Genomic DNA, 25,326 nt, shown 5'->3' on the forward strand with positions numbered 1-25,326 from the left:
ACAGTTTACACTGCGTCCCAGCTTTTTTGGACTGTGGGCTGTAATTAGTAGACATGTAATTCATTAAAATTAACACTGTCACACACACGTGAAGTGTGAGCGATGTCAGGTAACTATGACAACAGTAAACATAAACTGTGTGTGAGAGCAGCAGATTCTGTGACCTCCGACCTTTAGCATGAATCCTCTCTATGAAGGATGAAGCACGTTCAGACACAACGACACAAACAGCGGAGGATCAGGGGCTGTCCTGGAGACGGAAATAACGGGGGATTAACTCACAGCAACACGGGGAATCCTCCGCCTGTGTGCTCATGGGTTCATAAATACGACCCCGACACAGAGACACGTGGACAGATTTAGCAGCAGGTCACTGTGTTATGACCACGGACAGGCGTTAGGTTTGAAACATCCGAAATCAAAACATCAGCTGAAAGGAAAATGTTTTTCTTAAAAAGAGGAATAAGTGAAATAATGACCATGGTTTACATCAGCTAGAGGACCTAAATGTCGCTTTAGATTGTTTTTCGATTAGATATAGCCTACAAGTGATATATTTTTGCTATATGGCGATACACGACATACATCAGGATATTTAAAATGTGCTCTGAGTAGCTGCACGTTTAACTCAGCCCTAAATGATGGGGGTTAACATAGACCGCTCTGTTGGACTTTGTTTTCTTGTTTGCAGAAAGGTTTAAAGTTAGCACACTGTTTTATTTTGAAAAAAGACTTCATTCAAGCTTTTACTAATAAATAAAAAAATGTGAAATACTCAGTCTTTTACAGTGTATGGTTCTGTTTACTACTGCTGATTGTAAAACGATTATTTTCCTCATTAATAGAGAGGAAAACCGAAGCAGCTTTAGTCCAGTGTTACTCAACCAAACAGCCTCATTGTTGGAAATCACCGTTGCAAAAGTCACAACCCGAGTCAGGGGTTCTCAAACGGTGTGCCAAGGCCCACTAGTGGGCCTTAAGGCAAGTCTAGGTGGGCCGTGGGAATTTGTACCATACATTATTACTACAGCTTTATGGGAAGAACTGTAACCATGCCAGCCCACAGATCTGGACCCCTGAAAAACCCCAGAGAATGGGACCAGCCCAGTTGGGATTTATTGATATCAGTGTATGTGGGTTGGATCAGTAGCATCGGTGCTAGCATCCTGGCTAACAGTTACCTCACTAAGAGCTGAAAAGCATGGCGAGCTATTATTGGGTTAAAATTGGTGTTAAAGTTATTAATTCATGCTATTTTTAACCAAGTTAACCTATTTTTCTACCCACTTTTGCTACTTCTTTTGACTGCTTTTTTTGCCACTTCTTATTACTACTTCTGATCCATTTTTGCCATTTTTTTTTTTTTTGGAACTTTTTACCACATTTAACCCATTTTTGCTACCTTTTTGCCACTTTTTGCCCAACTTTGCTATTGTTTTGCCATTTTTTTCCATTTTCCCCATTCTTCCCATCACTTTTGACTCCATTTTACCACCTCTTATGAATTTAACCCTTTGTTGCCACTTTTTTGGCACTTGTGATCTATTTTGCCACCTTTTGGACACTTTCAACCCATTTATGCCACCTTCTTGTCAATTTTTGCCCACTTTTGCCTTTTTTTTTGCCCACTTTTGCCTTTATTTTTAAATCACTTTTAACCCATTTTTACCACCTTTTTACAACATTTAATCCTTTCAGGCCACTTGTAATCCATTTTTGCCACTATTTTGACAGCATTTTTCGGCAAGTTTTTACTGATTTGAACCCATTGTTTGGCCACTTTTTTTTTTTTTTTTTTACCAATTTTCGCCCATTTTTGACTTTGTTTTGCCACTATTTGCCCACTTTTGCCATCTCCACGATCCTTCAGTTGTCTGGGCCCCAGAAAGCTCTCCCCTTTATCCCCCCCTTATAGGCCACCTTGACTGTAACATTTTTTAAAAAGTCTATTTCGTATTGATTTAAATATAGTGTGCCTTGGGCAAAAAAAGTTTGAAAACCACTCATCTAAGTGATGAAAATGGTCAAAAAAGGGTTAAAATGGCAATAAAAATAAGTCAAAGATGGCAAAATGGGGCAAAATAGGCATGAAATGGCTAAAACTGTGTGAAAAGTGGCAAAAATGTGAGTTACGGGGGGAAAATGGTCAAAAAGCAGCAAAAACATAGAAAATATAATGAATAGTGACTAAAATGGGCAAAAACATGGAAAAAATCAGCATAAAGTGACATTTAATGACAAAAGAAGCTAAATTGAGTGACAAAATGACAGAAAATGACAAAAAGGGAATAAATTGCAAATAGCAAAAAGGTGGAAAAAAAGCAGAAAAAAATGGGATAAAAGTGGCAAAAAATACAGAAAAAGGGGCGGAGAATGCAAATAAGGGCAATAGAGATATAAAAATAAAAATAAAGATTAAAAATTAAAGCCTGTAAGTGTGGGAAATAGTCTGACTTGTGAGTGGCATGGATCATTTCTGAGGTCAAAGTTTCCCTTTTTTGTAGGTTTTCTGGTGGATTATTTTTCACAGACATGAAGGAGCCACAGGTTGAGAAACACTGTGCTCTCTGACATGTACGACTCTGGCAGGGAGTTTTTAGCACAATGTTTGCGCCCAGGCAGATCGTTTAGTTTTTTGTGAGATTTTTCCATCCTGGCTGTTCAACAACACTGGGCTCATGTCTTTAGCGACGTGTTGTGTTTCTGCCGCCGTTACCTCGGCAACATCTTTCAGCATATTTTAACGGATACCATGTTTAGTTCGACTTCTTCCTTCTTAAAGCTGAAAACTGCCAGATGACAGATCCAGCGCTGTTTCTTGTTGTCCGTCTCCAAACGCAGCTAACTCGCCTGTAACTCGACTTGGTGCTCTGTTGACTTCCTTCTCTCTCCCATGCTTCTCTCCTCTGCTGATATAAAAACACGTGTGGAGGAGAGCTTGCTGGATGGATGGCAAAAGCTGCAGTACGTCGAGTATACTCGATTTATCGCCCAGCCCTACCCTGGACACTTTCACATAGTTGGTGGGACAGCTAATGGAGAACCAGAGCTGTTCTGTGATCCATTCAGATCACCGCTCCACTCGGGACCACACATGACCCCCTATACATAATAAGCTCATCATAACGGTGCTTAACATGTAGTGAGCAAAGATATTTATAACTCATTTTAACTAATATCACTCATGTTTTTCAAAAACAAAGAACTATTCTGACTTCATAACTGTTACTATAGTTCACTTTTCTTAGTTAAACATTTGTGTACCAAGTACAGCACACACAACCAACTGACAGAAAACCAAATGATAACAGGCAGTTATGCTTAACAAATGGAGATATTTGGGGGTCTGTTTTTTGGCTTATGCCAGAATTAAATCAAGCTGATGTTTTACATAAAGATTAAAAATATGCACTGAAATAAGTCATATCAGAGATAGGTTAAAAATGTAAAGTCCACCGTGGTCTGTGGCTAACTTCTATTCATAACGTGGATCAGACTGAATGAAACCACGTCAACCAGAGCAGGCAGGTCTACGTCTATGAAAGCAGTGATGGATCAGGAGACTGTCAGACTGATTTTGTTATTATAACGTTGGGCCTTTTGGCTCTGGCAAGCTTTCTGCAGTTTTCAATGCCTGCTAATGCCCACGGCTGAGGCTAGTGGCTGCTGCCGCTTCGTTTTAACGTTGTTAGGATGATGACTCCTAAGTGACTTCTTTGTACTCTTTGTGACCTTTACAGGGCAGATTCTACACACATGTTCGTGTTATCCTCCCTGTAAATTCTGAATAACGCCACCGTGTTGTTAGCATTTTAGCACAGGGGCTGCTACTTTCTCTTCTTCTTTGGTGCTTTAATAGCAGGTCGTGTACTGCGGCACCACCTGCTGTTTCGGAATGTGTAGTCTCCTGAGAAAGAAAACAAACGCCAGCACTGCTGACAAAAATATATATGTTATCGGGGCTCGTCGTAATGATATCGGATCGATAAGAATGACGTAATAATTTCCTGTTATCGGCCCGATAGTTGTTATGCACCCCTATGTATAGGGTCACATTTCAAATGTCAAATCAAAACTTCATGAGCAATAACAACATTTCTTCTCATAAAAGCCATGAAAAACAAATCTGTTTTTGTATTTTTCTTCTTTTAAACTGCTGACAATTCCATATAATGTGCAATAATCATTAACCAGATGCTGAAAAGTCAATCTCAAGTACTCCTGGGAAAAGGGACCAAAGCTCTCAGACTTAGGGCATTTCCTGACTATTTTACAGCCAGAAAAACAAAATATGTCCAAATTGACATTTTTAGAGCCTGTAGGTAAAGGGTTAATGATGAAATGCTGCTGCTGGAAACCTGTGCAGTCTCCGTGGGGAGAATTCAGCGTTTATTTAGTCCACACTCGCTCGTAGTGCTGGTATCTGTAGCTCTGTAACTTTGACTCAGTCGCTGCTTTGTCATGTCTCCTTCTCGTCTCACCGTCTGTCAGTCACTCCTCCATCAGCTGTTGGCTGTGCTATCACCAGTCAGAAGCTTAATGAGTAGCTAACGGGCCGTTGGCTACTGCAGCAGTAAACTTAGCAGAACAAACTCTGTTTGAGCGCCAGAGAGTCCACTGTTAGCTCCAAAAACTGAAGTTCTAGCTCCAGTTAAACAATTCCTGTTAGTCTGACAGCAGAGACACACACTCACTCACCAACACACATATTTACACACACATGCTCATCTGTGCGTCGTGTCCAACACTGTCAAAGTTCATAAGAGAAAAAAAGACCACAAAACAATAAAAATAATCAGTTTCTCTACATCACAGCAAGCGTGTTATTGACAGAAATATTTCTTTAGAGTGTTTTAAACATGGATGTCCTTTAAGAGGATGAGAATTAGTTTGATTTTACTGATGCAGCTCTTTAGAGTTAGGCCTGTTGTAAATAGTTTTTAAAGTACTAAAATAATCTAAATGCTTTTATTACGGTTGTAACTGTGTGCCTAGTGTATAAAAATAAAGATGTGGTGGATGCTAAAATGAAAGGTGTGATGTGAAGAGCAGTTCAGCTATTAGCTGTTCATAGTAAAGACTGTCTCTAAAACATGATTCAGACATCTCCAGCATTTTACTTTTAAACTTCCAGAACTTATCCGCCTATAAGAACGGGGCAGAGTTAACGTTTGCTGTTAGTAGGCATAGTTGGGATCCTGTTCCTGGTCTGTCCTGATTCCACTGGTTAGTGTGAGAGCTCAGGCCACACACAACCATCGGACCTCAGAATGAACACATAAATCTAGAGTTTGGTCATGTATCATGAACGTTTCAGTCACACAGTGAACATTAGGCCCCCAATGTCACAGAGTTATGGTCAGTCAGAGAAACGCCAGTTAGCCCTAGTTAAAGACAAGAACAATACAAAATAAAAGCAGGTCTGTATCTAAACAGGAAGTCAGTGAGCCTTAGTTTAAGACAAGAAAAATACAGCAGTTGAGCTCATCTACTAGCTATAATATGGTAGTTGAGCTCATTTACTAGCTATAAAATGGTAGTTGAGTTAATCTACTAGCTATAATATGGTAGTTGAGTTAATCTACTAGCTATAAGATGGTAGTTGAGCTCATCTACTAGCTATAATACGGTAGTTGAGGTCATCTACTAGCTATAATACGGTAGTTGAGCTCATCTACTAGCTACAAGATGGTAGTTGAGCTCATCTGCTAGCTATAATATGGTTGTTGAGCTCATCTACTAGCTATAATACGGTAGTTGAGCTCATCTACTAGCTATAAGATGGTAGTTGAGCTCATCTACTAGCTATAATATGGTAGTTGAGTTAATCTACTAGCTATAAGATGGTAGTTGAGCTCATCTACTAGCTATAAGATGGTAGTTGAGCTCATCTACTAGCTATAATACGGTAGTTGAGTTTATCTACTGGCTATAAGATGGTAGTTAAGGTCATCTACTAGCTATAAGATGGTAGTTGAGCTCATCTACTAGCTATAATATGGTAGTTGAGTTAATCTACTGGCTATAAGATGGTAGTTGAGCTCATCTACTAGCTATAATATGGTAGTTGAGTTAATCTACTAGCTATAATATGGTAGTTGAGCTCATCTACTAGCCATAATACAGTAGTTGAGCTCATCTACTAGACATAATACGGTAGTTGAGTTAATCTACTGGCTATAATATGGTAGTTGAGCTCATCTACATGCTATAATACGGTAGTTGGGTTCATCTACTAGCTATAATATGGTAGTTGAGCTCATCTACTAGACATAATACGGTAGTTGAGTTAATCTACTAGCTATAAGATGGTAGTTGAGCTCATCTACATGCTATAATACGGTAGTTGGGTTCATCTACTAGCTATAATATGGTAGTTGAGCTCATCTACTAGACATAATACGGTAGTTGAGTTAATCTACTGGCTATAATATGGTAGTTGAGTTCATCTACTAGCGATAATATGGTAGTTGAGTTAATCTACTAGCTATAAGATGGTAGTTGAGCTCATCTACATGCTGTAATACGGTTGTTGAGGTCATCTACTAGCTATAATATGGTAGTTGAGTTAACCTACAAGCTATAATACGGTAGTGGAGTTAATCAACTAGTTATAATATGGTAGTTGAGCTCATCTACTAGCTATAATATGGTAGTTGAGCTCATCTACTAGCTATAATATGGTAGTTGAGCTCATCTACTAGCTATATTACGGTAGTGGAGTTAATCTACTAGCTATAATATGGTAGTTGAGCTCATCTACTGGCTATAATAAGGTAATTGAGTTAATCTACTAGCTATAATATGGTAGTTGAGCTCATCTACTAGCTATATTACGGTAGTGGAGTTAATCTACTAGCTATAATATGGTAGTTGAGCTCATCTACTGGCTATAATACGGTAGTTGAGTTAATCTACTTGCTAAATTATGGTAGTGGAGCTCATCTACTAGCTATAATACGGTAGTTGAGCTCAACTGCTAGCTATAATACGGTAGTTGAGTTAATCTACTAGCTATAATACGGTAGTTGAGGTCATCTACAAGCTAAAATATGGTAGTTGAGCTCATCTACTAGCTATAATATGGTAGTTGAGTTAATCTACTAGCCATAATATGGTAGTTGAGCTCATCAACTAGCTATAATACTGTAGTTGAGCTCATCGACTAGCTATAATACGGTAGTTGAGGTCATCTACTAGTTATAATATGGTAGCTGAGTTAATCTTCTAGCTATAAGATGGTAGTTTAGCTCATGTGCTAGCTATAAAATGGTAGTTGAGCTCATCTACTAGCTATAATATGGTAATTTAGCTCATCTACTAGCTATAAGATGGTAGTTGAGTTCATCTACTAGCGATAATATGGTAGTTGAGTTAATCTACTAGCTATAATACGGTAGTTGAGTTAATCTACTAGCTATAATACGGTAGTTGAGAAAATCTACTAGCTATAATATGGTAGTTGAGCTCATCTACTAGCTGTAATATGGTAGTTGAGCTCATCTACTGGCTATAATATGGTAGCTGAGTTCATCTACTTGCGATAATATGGTAGTTGAGTTAATCTACTAGCTATAATATGGTAGTTGAGTTAATTTTCCAGCTATAATACGGTTGTTGAGGTCATCTACTAGCTATAATACGGTAGTTGAGTTAATCTACTAGCTATAATATGGTACTTGAGTTAATCTACTAGCTATAATACGGTAGTTGAGTTAATCTACTAGCTATAATATGGTATTTGAGTTAATCTACTGGCTATAATACGGTAGTTGAGTTTATCTACTAGCTATATTATGGTAGTTGAGTTAATCTACTAGCTGTAATATGGTAGTTGAGCTCATCTTCTAGCTGTAATACGGTAGTTGAGCTCATCTACTAGCTTTAATATGGTAGTTGAGCTTATCTATAGCTGTAATATGGTAGTTGAGCTCATCTGTAGCTGTAATATGGTAGTTGAGCTCATCTGTAGCTGTAATATGGTAGTTGAGCTCATCTATAGCTGTAATATGGTAGTTGAGCTCATCTACTAGCTGTAATACTGTAGTTGAGCTCATCTACTAGCTATAATATGGTAGTTGAGCTCATCTACTAGCCATAATATGGTAGTTGAGCTCATCTACTAGCCATAATATGGTAGTTGAGCTCATCTACATGCTATAATACGGTAGTTGAGCTCATCTACTAGCTGTAATACGGTAGTTGAGCTCATCTACTAGCTTTAATTATGGTAGTTGAGCTCATCTACTAGCTGTATTACAGTAGTTGAGCTCATCTATAGCTGTAATACGGTAGTTGAGCTCATCTACTAGCTGTAATATGGTAGTTGAGCTCATCTACTAGCTGTAATACGGTAGTTGAGCTCATCTACTAGCTGTAATATGGTAGTTGAGCTCATCTACTAGCAATAATACGGTAGTAGAGTTAATCTACTGGCTATAATACAGTATTTGAGCCTAATACACAGTCTGTGGTGAATTCTAAATCATGTTAGGTCTCACACAGTGTGTCAGTAGCAGCTGTAGTCTTACAGTCATGACAGCATGTCTCAGCACTTTATACTGGTATACTGGCCACATTGGTAAACAGACACACTGGTATACAGACACACTGGTATACAGAAACACTGGTATACTGGCCACACTGGTAAACCGACGCACTGGTATACTGGCCACACTGGTATACAGACACACTGTTATACTGGCCACACTGGTATACAGACACACTGGTATACTGGCCACACTGGTATACAGACACACTGGTATACTGGCCACACTGGTATACTGACACACTGGTATACTGGCCACACTGGTATACAGACACACTGGTATACTGGCCACACTGGTATACTGGCCACACTGGTATACAGACACACTGGTATACTGGCCACACTGGTATACAGACACACTGATATACTGGCCACACTGGTATACAGACACACTGGTATACTGGCCACACTGGTATACTGGCCACACTGGTATACAGACACACTGGTATACTGGCCACACTGGTATACAGACACACTGGTATACTGGCCACACTGGTATACTGACACACTGTTATACTTGCCACACTGGTATACAGACACACTGGTATACTGGCCACACTGGTATACAGACACACTGGTATACTGGCCACACTGGTATACTGACACACTGGTATACAGACACACTGGTATACTGGCCACACTGGTATACAGACACACTGGTATACTGGCCACACTGGTATACTGGCCACACTGGTATACAGACACACTGGTATACTGGCCACACTGGTATACAGACACACTGATATACTGGCCACACTGGTATACAGACACACTGGTATACTGGCCACACTGGTATACAGACACACTGGTATACTGGCCACACTGGTATACAGACACACTGGTATACTGGCCACACTGGTATACAGACACAGCCACCTTATGAGCGACTGTGTTTGTTAGTGTAAAGTGATCTGTTCCCACATTAAACAGCAGCAGCCTCGCTCACATCCTCTCTTTCTATTGTTTCAACTCTGACTCTATTAATAGAGTCTGAATCCTCTCAGACAGATGGTTTGACTCCTATCGTTTCACCTCGTCTGCCTCGCCTTCATCTTCGTCAACAACACTGCTGACAACATTCAAACCAACAAAACTTTATCAAACTCCTCTGTCTGAGCGTGTCATTTCTCTCTACGCTTCCTCTAAACCCTCTTTGTCTGCTGTGTTCTGTGTTTGTCCGTGTGTGACCTCTGACCTTCGTTGGCGAGGATGATGAACTTGGACGGCTTGATGACCTTTCCCTCCAGCGTCCAGGTGACGGCAGCATCGGTCCCGGCAGCGAGGCGACACTGTAGCCGGAGCCGCTGCCCGTCCAGCACCGTCACGTCACTTAGCTTCTCCACAAACTCTGGAGCCTTCCCTCCTCCTCCTCCTCCGCTCTTCTTCTCATTAATCCCGCCGTCCACACAGTTCTTCACCTCCGTCTTCCCACCCTCGCCATTCTTCTCGGGGCTTCCTGGTTTCTTCTTGTTGGAGAGGACGGAGCGGAAGTCTGCGGCGTTCTTTGCAGGTGACTCTGCTGGTTTGTTTCCGTTGCCGGCGGGGCCTTTCTTCCCCAGCATGGAGCGGAAGTCGACCTGTCCGGGGGAGGCGGTCTTGTTCTCCTCCGTCTTGGGTTTGACGCTCTTCAGGTTGGCTTTAAAATCCATCTTGTGGAGGCAGTGCTCGGCGGCGAGGCCGGCCTCCTTCTGCTCCTCTTCCTGGCTGGTTTTGGTGTTGAAAGCTCGGCGTCCCAGCAGGGAGCGGAAGTCCAGCTGCTGCGCCTCCCTCTGTCGCAGCTCCTCTTCTCTGCGCTCCCTGGTGTCCACGCAGCGTCTGAGGAGGCCTCGGGGAGTGGCGGTTGAGTCCTGGTCCTCCTTCTTCTCCTCCTCCTGCTGCAGGTGCAGGAGCTGCTGGCTCTCCTTCTGCTCCTGGTTGGCCTCCTGCCGACTGACACCAACGCTGCTCCTGCTGCTTCTCTGCTCCACGCCTCCTCCTCCTCCTCTGGCTCCTCCTCTCAGCCCAAAGGTCCCACCGGCTCCTCCTCCTCCTCCTCTTCCTCCTGCTGTGGAGCTGAACGAACACAGACAGACGGAGTGAGAGTCGGGATAATAAACAGAGCTGGTTAAAGCCCCCGTAACAGCAGGATCCGCCTCCCAACAGCTGGGGGAGGGGGCGAGCGAGGGGATGAGAGAGAGAGAGAGAGAGAGAGAGTCCAACAGCTCCAAACGCCCATCAACAGATCTGACAATCTCTGAAATCATTTTCATTATGAACATTTGGGAATACAGCGTCTATGGAAGGTATTCAAAATTCATAATAACTTTATAACTCAATCGTGGTAAATATAATTTGGCTTTTTGGACACAAAAAAATAACAAAACCCTCTTTAATGTCAAAGAGGAAACAGATTTCTACAGAGTAATGCCAGTTATACAAAAACATGTCAAATAAGTGATCGCATAAAAATTCAGCCCCTCTAAAGTGAAACGGGGATCAGCTGAGGTCAGTGAATGTGTCTCACACCTGTGTCTGGAAGGTCCAGTCATTGGTTCATCAGTATTCATGGCAACCATTACACCATGAAGACAAAAGAACACTCCCAAGTAACTCAGAGAAAAGGTTATTGAAAAGTCAGAGGATGGAGACAGAAACATTTCATCCCTCAGAGTTCAGTTAAATCCATCATGAAGAAATGAAGGAATATGTCACATGTGTAAATCTGCCTAGATCAGACCATCCTCACAAACTGAGTGGGCGTGCAAGAAGGAGACTAGTGAGAGAGGACACCAAGACACCTATGACTACTCTGAAGGAGCTCCAAGCTTCAGCAGCTGAGATGGAGAGACTCTGCAGACAACAACTGTTGGCCGGGTTCTTGTTTGTTTTGCTGATACATCACTTGGCTAAGGTTGCACCTGCACAGGTTGGTGGTGGCTGTCAAACAGAAACAGGAGTTAGGGGCAACCATGACAGGATCCTGTTTGCTTTCCTAGAAAAATCCTGTTTTTCAAAACTGGGGTTTGGGCTTATCTCCGTAGGTGTTAATTTTAGCAGCTATTTTTAATTTCAGTCTCAGTTTGAGTCTTCAAATGAAATGTCTTTTAGTTTTAGTCCCATTTTAGTAATTTCTATCCTTTTTAGTTTTAGTCGACAAAGACTCACAACATTTTAGTCTAGTTTTAGTCCATAAAAGTCCTCACATTTTAGTCTTTACTTTTAGTCCAAGCATTTATACCCTTGCCTAAGGCCGGCCACACACTACAGGATTTTAAGCCCAATTTTAGCCAAGATTTGCCTCCCCCGATGATACCGACTGGAGCCTCGTCGCAAACGATTATTAGTCTGAGTAGTCTGCATGTGTGTGGTGTCAACATGATTCATTTACTGCTCCAAATCACATCGTAGCCTCCCAGACCCTGAATAGTAAATATCAAACATGGTGGATATTTACATTTCTAGGTCGTAGTGCTGCTGACGGAGTACCCACAACAACCAGTGAGATCAGCGGGTAGCGTCACTAGACAAATCAGACGTACTTTCAGCGCTCACAACCATAAATACAACGGTACCTTTATTCCAGCCAGGATTTCATCCTGAGTCTTTCCCTTGTTTTATGATCTTTGCTGCACCTGTAAGGAATGCCAGGATAGCCTGTTGTGGAGAGACAGCAAGATGGTATCGACAAACATCCGTGGGTTTTTTTTTTGTTTTCTGAAGTCATGTGATCAGGCGAGGTCGTAGGCAGGTCTGCATGTGTGTGGTCTCCAGTGACCTGACAGTCTGGCTGGGTCGTCTAGTGTGTGTGTTCAGACGATTAAAGATGAAAAATCTTTGGAAACTGTCCTGAAGTCTGTTGTCTCTCACGGTTTTAAAATCGTTTCAGTTTAAAAAATCGTCTAGTGTGTGGCCGGCCTAAATCTGGTCTCAATCTACCAAATCATGGTAGTGTGTTCTCTACCAAACCTGGGGTCCCTGCTTTCTACAGCTGAGAGGCAGAATAGATACCGATGTATTGTTTTTTGACAGATTTACCCACAATGGAGGAACAGAGGGTTTTGAATGTTATAAAAATAAAAACTACATAAAAACTACATTACATTTTTGTCTACTTTTAGTCATCTTGGCGAAAACTAAACTTAGTTTTTGTCAGTTTTAGTCATCACAGATCTGTTTGTCATGGAAAAAAAGGCAACAACGAACACTTTTAGTCATAGTTTTAGTCAACAAAATTAACACTGATCCCCGTTTTGAAACTGGGTATGAAGTTTTCAAAGAGATGCAGCAGCTTTAGAAATTAGGGTGTTTAAAATTAGTTTAGAGCTGACTGCAAATACCAATTCCAAAGTTTTTTTCTTCACTTCTCCTGCAGTAAGGCTCGGTATGCTGACATTTTCTCTTGTTTGACCATAAAAACAGATCCATGTTTCTCTAAGCTGAGCATGCATGCAGTATCAGTACCCATGCATCCGTGGATCCTTAATACAAATAGAATCTGATCCAAACAATGATACCCTAATTCCTGTAAGCACACTCATGTATACGGGGATATGACTAATTCTCCGTATGTAAACACCACTGTGATTAAAGCTGACACCAGGAGAGTCCAGTCCGTGGAAACTCTCTCCATATTTTAGCCTCTAGAGTCTGCCCGTGTCTTTAATTGTGTCTGTTTCATCTGTTTTTCTCTCATGAATCTAGCTCGTCACAATCAAACTGAGAGAGGAGGAGGAAAGAGACCTCAACCCAAAATGTCCACGTTACATCACAAGTGCCTGCCCTGTCCTTATATGGGCATAGACCCAGAGCAGGATAACAGAGACATAAACAGAGGAACTCACTCCTCTTCTGCTCCCACTAACATCAGTATAATACTGGTTTTCCCGGCATGTTCACTGTGCCATGCTCTGATTGGTTTGTCACATTCAGTGATACGTTCAAAGGTTCACAGCTGCAGACTCTCACATTTACATGAAGAATATTCAGTCTGAAAAACATACACATGTACATGAACAGCTGGGAGCTAGGGAGGCTCTGATTGGTGGGTTTAATGGATGGATTAGAGAAGCTTTACTGAATCTGTGGATGTAGGAGAGAGATGGACAGATGGAGGAGAGTAGAAGGAGGAATATAAGAAGCTGAAGGTCAGTAATGAAGGAGAATAGAAACTAAAGACGGCGACTGTGGGTGGAAAAGGAAGAACTCATGGTTGCATGTCAAAGCCTTCTGTTTCCTGTCCAATAAAGGTGGAAAAATAATCTTTAAATAATATCTGTGGGCAGGAAATTCATTTCATCAGTGTTTGTAAAGGTTTATGTGGATCTTTAACGCTTAGAGACTGGAAATAAGCCAATAAAAGAGGTTAAACAGTCATTCATGGCTCATTTATACTCTACAGTATATTTGATATGCATGTGGACTGACTCAGCCTGACATGTATTCTGTTTATTTCATCCATATTTCTGCTAGTCCTCTAGAAACCTGTGGATATGGACTAAATGTGGTAACACTACAGCTAATCACGGAGGCAGTGAGGTGACGAGACGCCAACAGTTCAATGGAAAAAAGTAGCTCTGAAACTATTCTCTGTTTTTAGTCATGTGATCGACATGCTCTCACCAAAGATTGTCAACAAAGACTAAAAATCTGGAACAGCCTTTAAGATGACGTCTATGAATCTCATCTATCACCTGTAGTCGTCTCCAGGTCGTCCTCGTTCCCTCGTCCTGTCCGTCTCTCCGTCAGTGACTGACAGACTGGCCACAGCGCTGCACTCCCCCACCGTGTTCCTAACAAATACAGAAAACCACATTTATTATTTATTCAGCTGTGTAAACAAATGTCTGCTTTCATTTAAAAACTCGTTTAAACCAAGTTAATTTTGTTCACAAAGACGTGGGGAAAATGTTGGTCAACAACCTTTTTCCATGATGAAGACGAGACGATAACCGGCTGAAAAGGACTAGTGATTTTCAACATGCTACAGAAATGAAAATGTTAAACTACCTTCATGAGAAGAGGCTCAAATGTCAGAGGAAGGCTGCTCTAAATTACAAGAACAAAAACCTAATTCCAGCTGCAGCAGGTCAGTCATCCTCAGTCATCCTCATCCAGTCACAGCAACCAAACCCTACAGTGAGTCCTGGTTGTAAATACTAATCCAGGGTGCCCATACGCAAAGGCTGTAGTCCTCAACACTCAGGATAGAGTCCTGGTCTGGCTGCATGTTGGTGCTTGTCTCCCCCATTCTCTCTCCCCATATTTCCTGTCTTCCTTTAGCTGACCCATAACAGCAAAAATGCCCCAAAATAATCTGTAAAATATGAATCCAGAGTTGAAATCTGTGTTCAACCTGGCAGGGTAAACTCTAGTGCAGTCAGTCACACACTAGAAGGGTTTTAAAATCTTTACCCATGTCAGCTGATGTCTGTCCAGTCTCTCTCACTGTGACAGGAAATCCGTCTGTTTTCACAGATCCAGATCATGTGGCTCAGCTCAGTAGAGCTGGTTCTTCATCCAGTACCAGTTTTTCTTTGTAAATGTGGATTAAATAAGGACAGAGGATGGAGGAAAGGAAACTGGTACTCAAACAGGATCTAGCTACAGTGGCTCACATCAAAGAGTCGTTTAGTAGAACAGCTCGTTCATAAATGGCTCATCATTCCTCGATCTCTCAGCCCACAAGGTTTATTCTGCTGATCGAACATCAGCGTTTATATTAAAGCATGTTTGGGACTAAATCAGGATTTTTAGATGTTAAAAGGCTCAGCTAGCCTCTTAGCTCAGGACTAGACTCCTCTAGACTCTGGTCTCCCTTCATCTGGATAGACCAGACTAGGAGGTCTGCAGGACTGAGTATTAGCGATCTGGATCTCCTCCTCTCCAGGTAAATCAGATGAAGTGTGGTACAATCACTGCTTTGGTAAGTGTAGGGATGGTACTCTAGGATGTAGAAATGTTCTGATGATAACTGCAGCGTTCAGGTCCATGTAGAGCTGTAAAGTTCAAACTGTCCTCTGTTCACATTCATTCCTCCTGACACCCAGCAGACATTCACATGTGATCAGGATCATGTGACTGCAGACATCATAAATACACTCTGACACTTTGTGACACTAACTTATTTGTCCAGTTTCAATAGTTTGCAGGAGTTTGACTGCAGTTTTCAGCAGATCATCCTCACCTATCTGAAGAAGATGTAGTTGTTTTTAAAGCTTTGGTTCATTTAGATGTTAATGATCATTAAAATAACAGACTGAATCATTTAAATCTCATGGAGTCAGCTTCTCTGATTACTTTAGTGGTTGAATCATGGAACCAAACATTGAAACAGTCTGAACAGGGGTTTGAAGTGGTGTAGGACAGTAGTGTACAGTAAACAGGGAGGGGGATGGACAGATTATAGATGGATTTATGAGCGGGGGAGGGGGATGTTTCTTTTTGACTTTAATCTCCAAACTGAACATCAGAGGATTATTTTAGTCATTTTATGCTTTTTGTTGTTTTATGTTACAATGGTTGATCTCAGCTAAATCAATATCATGATAAGAGCATTCAAATAAAGGCATTAATGATGCTTTTTTAGGAGTTCAGTTTCCAGCCGATGCCACTTTAGTCCGTTCATCCATGCTCATCAACAAGTCTACAGTGCTGACCTGACACCAGAACTCTCTGCCCCTCCTCTAACAACAGCCCATCCATCATTCCTGAGGCTCTCTGACCGTGGCCGGGTGTCCCTACATGCTGGAGAGAATGAATGAGACCAGTTAGCCCCCAGCTGAGAGGCTAGCAGTGCCTCTTTAACGGCTTTTCTCCATCATACTTTCATACACATGATTTTAAAGAACATGCTGATACATCATTTAGTAAATAAACCTAGGGCGGTACTGGTTAGACTGGGAGGACAACTGGGGGCCTCGACTGGCATGTATGCAAAAGTCAAGGATGGAATGCTTTAGAAGCTTTAATAGATGACATCTTTTAAGTCAAGGATGGAATGCTTTAGAAGCTTTAATAGATGACATCTTTTAAGTCAAGGATGGAATGCTTTAGAAGCGTCAATAGACAACATCTTTTACGTCAAGGATGGAATGCTTTAAGCTTTAATAGATGACATCTTTTAAGTCAAGGATGGAATGCTTTAGAAGCTTTAATAGACAACATCTTTTAAGTCAAGGATGGAATGCTTTAGAAGCTTTAATAGACAACATCTTTTAAGTCAAGGATGGAATGCTTTAGAAGCTTTAATAGACAACATCATTTTTAAAGTCAAGGATGGAACGCTTTAAAAGCTTTAACAGACAACGTCTTTAAAGTCAAGAATGGAATGTTTTAAAAGCTTTAATAGACAACATCATTTTTAAAGTCAAGGATAGAATGTTTTAGAAGCTTTAATTGACAACGTCTGTTAAGTCAAGGATGGAATGTTTTAAAAGCTATATTAGACAACATCATTTTTAAAGTCAAGGATGGAATGTTTTAAAAGCTTTAATAGACAACATCTTAAAAGTCAAGGATGGAATGTTTTAAAAGCTTTAATAGACAACATCATTAAAGTCAAGGATGGAATGTTTTAAAAGCTTTAAAGTACAACATCATCTTTTAAGTCAAGGATGGAATGTTTTAAAAGCTATAATAGACAACATCTTTAAAGTCAAGGATGGAATGTTTTAAAAGCTTTAATAGACAACGTCTTTTAAGTCAAGGATGGAATGCTTTAGAAGCGTCAATAGACAACATCTTTTACGTCAAGGATGGAATGCTTTAGAAGCTTTAATAGATGACATCTTTTAAGTCAAGGATGGAATGCTTTAGAAGCTTTAATAGATGACATCTTTTAAGTCAAGGATGGAATGCTTTAGAAGCTTTAATAGAGGACATCTTTGAAGTCAAGGATGGAATGCTTTAGAAGCTTTAATAGATGACATCTTTTAAGTCAAGGATGGAATGCTTTAGAAGCGTCAATAGACAACATCTTTTACGTCAAGGATGGAATGCTTTAAGCTTTAATAGATGACATCTTTTAAGTCAAGGATGGAATGCTTTAGAAGCTTTAATAGAGGACATCTTTTAAGTCAAGGATGGAATGTTTTAGAAGCTTTAATAGACAACGTCTTTTAAGTCAAGGATGGAATGCTTTAGAAGCTTTAATAGAGGACATCTTTTAAGTCAAGGATGGAACGCTTTAAAAGCTTTAACAGACAACGTCTTTAAAGTCAAGAATGGAATGTTTTAAAAGCTTTAATAGACAACATCATTTTTAAAGTCAAGGATAGAATGTTTTAGAAGCTTTAATAGACAACGTCTGTTAAGTCAAGGATGGAATGTTTTAAAAGCTATATTAGACAACATCATTTTTAAAGTCAAGGATGGAATGTTTTAAAAGCTTTAATAGACAACGTCTTAAAAGTCAAGGATGGAATGTTTTAAAAGCTATAATAGACAACATCTTTAAAGTCAAGGATGGAATGTTTTAAAGGCTTTAAAGTACAACATCATCTTTTAAGTCAAGGATGGAATGTTTTAAAAGCTTTAATAGACAACATCTTTAAAGTCAAGGATGGAATGTTTTAAAAGCTTTAAAGGACATTTTTATCTTTAGGGACAGGGAAGGAATAATTTGGAAGCTTTAAGGGACAACATCATTTTTAAGGAAAGGTTTGAATGTGAAGAGGCTTTAAAGGACATAATCTGTAAAAGGTTATGAAGGAATATTTTTTAACGCTTTAAAGTACATCATTTTAGAGGCAAGGGTGGAATGTTTTTGATGCTTTCATGTACAACATCATCATTAATGGCATGGATTAATTGTTTCAGAAGCTTTAATGGAGAACATCAACTTCAACAGAAAGGTTGGAATGTTTAAAAAGCTTTAAAGTACAACATCACTTTTAAAGGCAAGGATGGAATGACTGTGAAGCTGTTGATGTTTGGGGCTTTTTCCCTCCATTGATGCTGATTAGTCTGCCATAGCTGGCATGTTTTCAGAGGAAGAAGCTATCACAGTTCTGTCTTTCCTATATTTTTCAGCCTGATGTTGACACAGTAAAAGCCCACAGTGTGTTGCTGTCTCACCTCAGAGTGATCAGGTATTCTCCAGCGTGATGCTTCCTCACTCTCCTGAGGAAGACGAGGATGAAACAGTTTAATCAGGCTTCACCTGGATCAAGATTTAACTAGATCTATGGATGTTCAGGTGTATCAGAGATGAACTGGTGTGAATATTCACCTGATCAGCAGAGACACCACGTCCTCTTTCTGCAGCAGCTCGTAGTCTCCTCCAGAGGTCAAAGGTCGGCTCAGTTCTGCTCTGGTCCAGGTGTACTGAGGGAACGGGTCCCCGGCAATGGCACAGGACAGGAGGACATGCTGACCAACTACGGCACTCACAGGTTTGGGTTTAGTGATGAACCAGGGCTGGACGCCGTCCTGAGGCTCTGAGAGAAAGAATCACCGCAATGAAAATAACCATGAAACGACGGTGACACTGAAGAAGTCATCACATGTCCTTTAACACCTCGTTAAACATTCTTTTCATGAAAGCAGATTTCACAATCCCTGGCCCTTCTTGATTCTGATTGGTCCATGAGCAGAAAGTGACAGTGATTAGTGCGGCGCTGTTCGGAAAGTCGACCTTCTTTAAACTAAGCGTGCTGTGAGCGCCAGATAGAGAGGAAGTGGGGTGCTGAATACGCTGGACTACGCTGTTTTAGGTTAAAATGGACACTGCCAGAACAGGAACAGTGGGTATAAACTCTAACATCAGCATGTTAGCATCATCACAGAGAGGTTTTTAACATACTGGCGTTAGCATTTAGCTTCTTGGGTTGTCGCTTACCTTCCACAGTGAGCTGGCACTGAGTGGCGTCCTCTCCATACTGGTTCCAGGCCTGACAGCTGTAGACCCCGTTATCCTCGGGGAAAACCTCCTGGATCAGCAAAGTGCAGCGGTTCTGCTCTCTAAGGAGGTGGAAGTCCTCAGACTCTGTCACTTCCTGTCCGTCATGGAGCCACACAACGTCTGGAGGGGGGTGACCTGAGGACCAGGACCATGGTATCAATACGCATTAATCAATACATTAATGATCAGGTTATTAACCATCAAAGATTAGTGTTTACTCCTCACATTAAGAGAGGAAGTGAGGACAACGGAGTCCGTCTGACGCCCTACATCATCGCCTATATGATGCTTTAATGCTGAACGTTTCGATCGTACTCAACATGACCACAACAGATTAGAAGTGTCACATTTAGATTTACATTTTCAACCAACTGGGTGTTTTATGTAGTAGCTTTCCATCAACCTCCCATCCCTCAGGTACTGGTAGGGCGTAGTGCTGGGTGCTGATCTGACACTGAAGCTGAACATTCATTCAATCTGGTTTTGCAGGGTGGACTTAAACCCAGTGGACTGGCAAACATTGCTAACAATTAGAAATGATCAAACACCAGTTCATGGATCTTTCTGGATATAATCCTGTTTTGGACTAAATATCTGACTAGATCTAGATTGTGGGGATGTTTTGGGATTTGATGGAATATTGTGATCAGGAGCAAAGAGGAGAGCTTCAAACGGTGAGCTGGGCTACTTTTATTATTGTTTGTCTGCAGTCTGATAGATGCATTAACTGTGTCTGCTGTGGTGGTTTTATCCTGGAGTGGATGACGTGGTGAGAATCCTGAAAATCAGAGCTTTCTAATGGTGTATAACGTAGTACACCTTTAGAAACAGTCATTTAGGAAATTACTGAACAGTTAGAAAAAGAGGTTAATAGCTTGAGCCTGGGTTAACTGTAGAAAGATTAGGTATTAAAAGTGCATCTACAGTCAATGGACAAAAGTATTGGCAGCCCTGGAATTTTTCCAGAAAATACACCATCTCTCACAGAAATTGTTGCAACGACAAATGTTTTTGGTATACATGTGTTTATTTCCTTTATATGCATTGGAACAACACAAAAAATCCCAATAAAAAGCCAAAATTGACATAATTTTACACAAAACTCAAAAAATGGACTGGACAAAATTATTGGCACCCTCATCTTAATATTTGTTTGCACACCCTTGGAAAAAAATAACTGAAACCACTGTCTTCCTCTAACCATCATCAAGCTTCTTACTCCTCTCAGCTGGAATTTTGGACCACTCTTCTTCTCCAAACTGCTCCAGGTCTCTCAGATTTGAAGGGTGCTTCTTCAACAGCAGTTCTGAGATCTCTCCATAGGTGTTCAATGGGATTTAGATCTGGACTCATTGCTGGCCACTTCAGAACTCTCCAGCTTTGTCTCCAACCATTTCTTGGTGCTTTCTGAGGTATGTTAGGGGTCACTGTCCTGCTGGAACACCCATGACCTTTGACCCTGACCCAGCTTTCTGACACTAGGCCCTACACTGCGGCCCAAAATCTTTTGATAGTCTCCAGATTTCATGATTCCTTGCACACAGTCAAGGCACCCAGTGCCAGAGGCAGCAAAATAACCCCAGAACATCCTTGAAGCTCCTCCATGTTTGACTGTAGGTACTGTGTTCTTTTCTTTGTAGGCCTCATTCTGTTTTCTGTAAACAGTAGAATGACGTGCTTTTCCAAAAAGCTCTACCTTAGTCTCATCTGTCCACTAAATGTTCTCCCAGAAGGATTGAGGCTTACTCAGGTACATTTTTGCAAACTCCAGTCTGGCTTTTTTATGTCTCTTTGTCAGCAGTGGGGTTCTCCTGGGTCTCCTGCCATAGACCAGTTTTTCTCTTCCATCCACGTCCAGGGAGATCAGCCACAGCTCCATGGTTATAAACTTCTTGATTATATTACACACAGTGGACAAAGGAATTTCTAGATCTCTGGAGATGGTCTTTAACCTTGAGATTGTTCATATTTTCCACTATTTTGCTTCTTAAGTCCTCAGACAGTTCTGGGCTCTTCTTTCTCTCCTCCATGCTTGGTGTGACACACACAGACACACAACACAAAGGCTGAGTCAACTTTTAGACATTCTAACTGGCTTCAGGTGTGATTTCTAGATTGCAGCACCTGTTACTGCCACAGGTGAGTTTAAATGAGCATCACATGCTGGAAATAAAATGATTTACCCACAGTTTTAAAAGGGGACAATCATTTTGTCTGGCCCATTTTTTGAGTTTTGTGTAAAATTATGTACATTTTGTCTTTTTTCTTCTGATTTTTTGTGTTGTTCCAATGCACATAAATGGAATAAATGTGCGTGTACCAAAAACATTTGTAATTGCAACAATTTCTGGGAGAAATGGTGTATTTTCTGGAAAAATTCCAGGGCTGCCAATACTTTTGTCCATGACTGTAACACACTAGATGCAGCAGTAGCTCTCTCTCTCTCGCTCCTCTAATATTTCAAACTTGATAGGTGGAAATGAATCCATCTTTTTTTGTTCCAGGATAACAGAGCATTCTTAAAGACACGGCCGACCTGATCCTCACACCGCTTATATGGAGAAAAACCCGGGTGGAAAATCATTACATAACACACTCACACAGCTGGGTTCATAATATGGAGCTCTGAGCTATAGTTCACCTCTACAGAACCTGAGCAGCAGCTCATAACTCAGAGAAACTTCTAGATCAGAGCGCCACCCGCCACAGCCCGACCACACACACATAGAAACGGAGCGAGAGAGGAAATGAAGAGGCCGGACTGGTCCAGAGTAAATCTGTCCTCATCTCATCCTACATCTCCCCGGAGATCTGACAGGAAATACCACGGCTAACACGCTCTGGACACACACGGCGTGGTCGTACCCGTCAGCTCCACCGTCATGGCCACTCTGCTGCCGTCCATCACCTTCAGGTCGGCAAGGCGGCGTACGAAACGTGGAGCCTCTGTGACCTCTGACCCGTGGGCCTGCCGTCTGCAGCCTGCAGCGCAAAAACACATGAAGAAGAAAGCGTCTGTTCAGTATGAGGCTGGTTTTCAGTAAACTGGAGCTGCTGGTGTCTGACACTCAGAGTTTAAACAGATGAAGAGCATGTTAATGTCCAGTTAAATCCTCCAACCACAGTTCAAGAAAAAGGCAGTTAAGCTGCTTCTGTCAGATCATTTTCAACACTACTTTCCAGACATCCAAGTTTTATTTTGGATGCCAACATTATTTTACTTTGCACACAGAAACAAAATTATTACACAGAAAACAAAAACAACCAGGGTCTAAAGATGCCCCCTTTAGAACTACCAGGGGTCTAAATGATGATTTCCTTTTGTGCAGCTCCGCAACGAATCTACAGGTAAACGCTACCGTGGTTCAGGAACTGTGGATGATGATGTGGATTAAACGCTGCTGTTGGTCGGGTGAGGAATGAAAACGTCTTCTTCTTCACCAAGGAGAGCTTACACTGTGGCTCTTTGCTCTTGTTTTACTGAAGAAATGTGGTCCTGTTCTGATTAAACTACTGCTATTTTAATGCTACAGCCGAGCTAACAGCTAGACCAGCTCCCATGGTAAATACAGACCAGGGCTGAACGATCTGGGAAAATAATTCAATCGTGATTTTTCAACCCAATATTGCAATTGCGATTTGAAATGCGATCATTCCCTAAATTCTTCATCTGATGTATCTTCCAACAAACACAAGCACTAAATCATTCTATAATTCAACCAACACAATATTACACTAAACAAGGGCTGAACAATGTTGAAGAAACACCTAAATGTGGTGATTTTGACTCGTATTGTTGTTTTGTCATTCTCATATTTTAAAAAAGTATGAAAAGAAAGAAAATAGGATTATTTGTAGATTTCCAAAAAAAAGCACTTCAGTGGTTGCACAATTATTTAATGCATAACATCTCTGCTGCAAAAAAGTTTAAACTAGTATTCTGACAGATTTATGGTCAAAGAAATATCGCACCCAGGCCATATTGTGACTTAATCTAATTTTCGATTAATTGCCCAGCCCTAACACAGACCCACACTTTCCTCCCGTAACTCCAGCAATCTCATGAAGCAGGCTGACAGAAGGGCGGACATCTTTCCTTATTATTATTTATATAAAGAAATGTGGTCCAGTTGGGATAAAACTGCTGCTATACTCCACCAAGCTAACCACGGGAAACAGGAAGTAGCTGTTAGCTCACAGTACAACTCAACCCCGCCCATAGCTACCGCCTCGTTCTACTCAGATGACGCAGACTGGTCCAAACAGCCTCTGGTTCGCCATAAACGAGAGCTTGGCGAGATGCATTTGCCTGGTGACAGACACAGAGTCTGGCCAATCCATCATCTTTGCAAGGTAAAATAATGTTAGCATCTAAAATAAAACTAGGATGTTAGGAAAAGCTGTATTTAACATTCCTTGCTCTGTTTAACAGCAGTTGAGAATTACTTAGAAACATGAAGCTCTCATAGGGGGACTACTAATTTTGTCTTCATCCACATTAATACTCCAGGATCTGGATGCTACAGAGGAAAGCAGCAGTGGCCTGTTGTATATAAGATAGTATAACGGCTGCTGAGAGCCTCCCTGGAACTAGAGCTATGGGCGCCGCCAGCACAGAAACCAGCAGCTGTGGACACAGGTCCTTATTTGTCACTGGTGGAGCTCCCTCTCTTCTTAATGTAAATGTTGATCGCCCACTGCTGCTCTCTCTCTCTCTCTCTCGTTGGCAGCAGCGTTGGGTTCAAACTATGACTGTTTAATAATAATAATAATACATTTTATTTATAAGCACCTTTCTGAACACTCAAGGTCACTTTACAGATAAAAATGAATAAAATAAAAACAATAGATAAAAAACACAATATAAAATAGGACAAAGTAATTACAAAGAGTAGGCTAATCTGAACAGGTGGGTTTTGAGCCTGGATTTGAAGAGAGGGAGAGAATCAATGTTTCGGATGTCTGGTGGAAGTGAGTTCCAAAGTTGGGGAGCAGAGCGGCGGAAAGCTCTGCTCCCCATGGTGCTCAGACGGGCAGAGGGCACGGTGAGGTGGCTGGAGGAGGTTTAGGTTTCTTCTCTCACTGCTCTGGTCCGTTCAGTATTATCAAAGGTAGAAGTAATAGATATTGTATCTGTAAGCAGTGAGAAAAATGACCTTTAATAACCTTTAACTGTAAATATTCTGCTCTCTCTCGGACAGAGGGACGTGGCCTTTAAGAGGCAGTCGATGTTTACACATAAACAGCTGATCAGTTCATCAGTAAATCACATCATTGATCATCTCTGTCTCTGTTCTCCTCTCTGACCATGGCTGTTATTAATTGTGTGTCCCTCTCTGGCATGTCTGATATGTACACAGAACAAAGCCTGTTTACAGACCCACACTGAGCTGGAGAGTAGACTCAGACTAGCATGTTAGCGCTCAGACACAAACGTATACACAGACGTTAGAGAGAAAAGGAAACCCAGGCTCCATATAAGGAAAGGGACGAGTCAGGATCAGACTGATTACTCTCTCTCTCAGCGGTGAACACCTGGTCCGTGTCATGGAGACTACTGACTGTTTCAGAAGAAACCAGAAACACATCCTGGTGGTTGGACACCTCTGAGAGCTGCGTGGTAGTGGGACAGTGAGGTTAGACACCTCTGAGAGATACATGGTAGTGGGACAGTGAGGTTAAGACACCTATCAGAGATACATGGTGGTGGGACAGTGAGGTTAGACACCTCTCAGAGATACATGGTAGTGGGACAGTGAGGTTAAGACACCTATCAGAGATACATGGTAGTGGGACAGTGAGGTTAGACACCTCTCAGAGATACATGGTAGTGGGACAGTGAGGTTAGACACCTCTCAGAGATACATGGTAGTGGGACAGTGAGGTTAGACACCTATCA

The 25,326-nt window shown here is 41.3% G+C and overlaps 1 protein-coding gene across 1 annotated transcript in view; it reads right to left on the minus strand.

Moving 5' to 3' along the window:
• The window catches only part of mylka (myosin, light chain kinase a), a 157,720-nt gene that overhangs the window by 80,526 nt on the left and 51,868 nt on the right, over positions 1-25,326 (minus strand). The window contains exons 12-17 of the mRNA XM_041807351.1: positions 22,293-22,409; positions 19,365-19,562; positions 18,756-18,963; positions 18,602-18,646; positions 14,218-14,316; positions 9,744-10,600 (exon numbers count right to left, since the gene is read on the minus strand). Coding sequence (XP_041663285.1) covers positions 9,744-10,600; positions 14,218-14,316; positions 18,602-18,646; positions 18,756-18,963; positions 19,365-19,562; positions 22,293-22,409 — 1,524 coding nt within the window. The remainder of the gene's footprint in view (positions 1-9,743; positions 10,601-14,217; positions 14,317-18,601; positions 18,647-18,755; positions 18,964-19,364; positions 19,563-22,292; positions 22,410-25,326) is intronic.

Source organism: Cheilinus undulatus, linkage group 15 (assembly GCF_018320785.1).
Source record: "Cheilinus undulatus linkage group 15, ASM1832078v1, whole genome shotgun sequence".
Lineage (NCBI taxonomy): Eukaryota > Metazoa > Chordata > Actinopteri > Labriformes > Labridae > Cheilinus > Cheilinus undulatus.